The sequence below is a fragment of the Triticum aestivum genome, chromosome 6D, assembly GCF_018294505.1.
Source record: "Triticum aestivum cultivar Chinese Spring chromosome 6D, IWGSC CS RefSeq v2.1, whole genome shotgun sequence".
Taxonomy (NCBI): domain Eukaryota; kingdom Viridiplantae; phylum Streptophyta; class Magnoliopsida; order Poales; family Poaceae; genus Triticum; species Triticum aestivum.
This window is the reverse complement of record NC_057811.1, coordinates 320,808,371-320,810,714: the sequence shown is the minus strand read 5'-3', so window position 1 is coordinate 320,810,714 and position 2,344 is coordinate 320,808,371. Positions and strand designations below refer to the sequence as shown.

General features: G+C 54.1%; 1 protein-coding gene across 1 annotated transcript; it reads right to left on the bottom strand.

The window, feature by feature from the left end:
• Positions 1–446: 446 nt before the first annotated feature.
• Positions 447–1,868, bottom strand: LOC123144874 (phosphoenolpyruvate carboxylase kinase 1). Its single transcript, XM_044564124.1, has 2 exons — positions 1,001–1,868; positions 447–882 (listed from the first exon to the last, which is right to left on the bottom strand). The coding sequence occupies exons 1-2, from the start codon at positions 1,815–1,817 to the stop codon at positions 827–829; spliced, it is 873 nt and encodes a 290-aa protein (XP_044420059.1). The 5' UTR covers positions 1,818–1,868; the 3' UTR covers positions 447–826.
• Between the last annotated feature and the right edge of the window lie 476 nt (positions 1,869–2,344).

Below are 2,344 nucleotides of genomic sequence, written 5' to 3'. Positions count from 1 at the left end.
GAGTTGCAGTTGTACTGCTCCTTTTGAGTTTATTGTTGCTTGGGAAATAGACACTCGAGCTTGATCCAAAGAGTTTGAGGCTGCAGAGGAGCGGGTTATACAATTTCCATGGTCTTTCTCTGCTCCTACCCTAGTACATCATGTGTCCTCCCCGAGCCATGTCATACTCACACGTTAAAATCTCTAGAAAGACTTATATATTTACGAAAGGAGGGAGTACATAACCAGGGCTGTCTTAGCAGCTCTTCGATTGTTTCTCCTTGTTTATTACTCCTATTTGAATAAGGAGAAACTTGTATGACAGCTGACTGAAGATTTCGTTGCAACTTGAGACTTAGCGAGTGGAGTGTTACCTAAAGCTGTTAGAATATCCTCGATACGGCGGGGGACGGCCGAGAGGCACATTGCAAGCTTGAATTAAAAGGGAAGCAAAGCACAAGCTAGGCTTATAGATCATCTTATATTATTCCAACTCCATTAGTTTGTACAAGACGTACGCACGCTAGAATATATACAAAAACTCCTGCTGCATCATCCATCATGACATGCAGCATCGCACACAACAAAGGATAAAGCTGGACAAAAACAGGTCCAAGAGGAGCTGCTACTGCTCTTCTTCTAAGATTCACTCGATCTACTGCCGTAGCGCGATACGTACTACCGTATGTATCTGCGCGGCCTTGTGTACAAAAACCGTATTGACAGCGTCGGCCGGTGCGTCTCGATCGCCGACTATTTCTACTTCTCTGCGGAGCCGGGGTCCCACGGGCGGCATGGTCTAAATCTGCCTCGATCTGCTCTGGCGTGTCTCGGATCCGGTGGCTGTTCAGGTTGGCTGCTCCATCGCCCGGGCTCCTCCGCCGCTCACGATCCACGGGTGGCCTGCATTACAAACACGACCAAATGTTAATTCCTGGATCTAATCTCGGATGAAAACTGGGGAGGACATGATTTTTCCGGTTCAAAGACAAAGATGTGGTAGGGATTAGCGCGTGCTTACGGAGAACTTGCTCGGCGGAGAAGCGTCGCCACTCGTCGCGGCACATCATCCGCCTCATGAGGTCCTTGGCGGCCGGAGACACGCCGGAGAACAGCCTCGGGGGGAACCTAACGCTGCCCCGCATCACGGCCGAGAGCACGTCCTTCGCCGTCTCGCCGCCGAAGGGGAGCGCTCCGCCGGAGAGCAGCACGTACATCACCACGCCCGCGCTCCACACGTCCGCCTTCTCGCCGTAGTGGCCGCCGGAAACAACCTCGGGCGCGACGTAGTGTGGGGTGCCCACGAGGCCCTCGGCGCGGCCGCCGTCGGCGCCGATCCACGCGGCCGACCCGAAGTCCGCGAGCCGCGCGCGCGGGGAGCTGTTTTCACCGTCGTCGTCGACGTCCAGGACGACGTTGTCAGGCTTCACGTCGCGGTGGGCCACCCCGCGACGGTGGCAGAGCGCGAGCGCCTGGGCGAGCTGCGCGATGATGTCCGCGGCGACGGGCTCCGGCACGGGCGCGCCGCGGCGGAGGCGGACCCAGTCGAGCAGGTCCGGGCCGGAGCAGAGGTCCATGACCATGTGGGTCCACGTGTCGTCCTCGTAGACGGCGTGCACCTGCACGACGCCCGGGTTCCCCGCGCCGGCGAGCTGGGCCAGCTTGGGCTCGATCTCCGCCAGCTCCCGGTCGAGGTCGTCGGCGAGGTTGGCGCGGTCCACGGACTTGACGGCGAAGGCCTCGCCGGTGGAGCGCGACGTGCAGCGGTGGACGACGCCGAACCGCCCGCGCCCGATCTCCTCGCCAATCTCGTAGTCTCGGTTTAGGTCTGCACTCATAGTTCAGTGATTTTTCCTGTGAATTTCGGGTTAGCCCCATTGGACGGAGGGGGTGGCCTATTTAACGACACGGGCCAACCTACGGGCGAGCGGAATATTCGGATCCTGCCTGTCCGGGACACCGCATTTGCTCCTCTTCCCGTTTTTACCCTCTACCAGGTCAGCAGGGCGTTCGGGCTAAAAAAAACAAGAATTTCTTTTAGGATGCAATAAATCTTTTCCTCAAAACAAACATTCCGAAAAGGGAGAATTAGGTGTGGAGCATATAAGCAACAATGAATCAGTGAAAGCATATTTATAGTAAAACATAATGAGACCAGTTGTAAAGTTAAATACTCCCTCCGTTTGTTTTTATAAGACATTCAGACAGTTTGATTTGTATTGTTTTGAACAGTGTCTGAAAGTCTAAAACGTCTTATAAAAATAAACAGAGATAGTACGTTTTAATTTTTACCAACATCAACCTAGGAAAGGAAAAAATCGATAAAATTATTTTAGTGCACTGAGCTAAAAGATGCAGTGGATAG

Excerpts from the sequence above, each read along its gene's own strand:
- LOC123144874 (XM_044564124.1), bottom strand. The coding sequence starts at position 1,817 with ATGAGTGCAGACCTAAACCGAGACTACGAGATTGGCGAGGAGATCGGG. Across the intron at positions 883-1,000 it reads CTCCGCCGAGCAAGTTCTCC|GCCACCCGTGGATCGTGAGC; the intron begins GTAAGCACGCGC and ends TTTGTAATGCAG.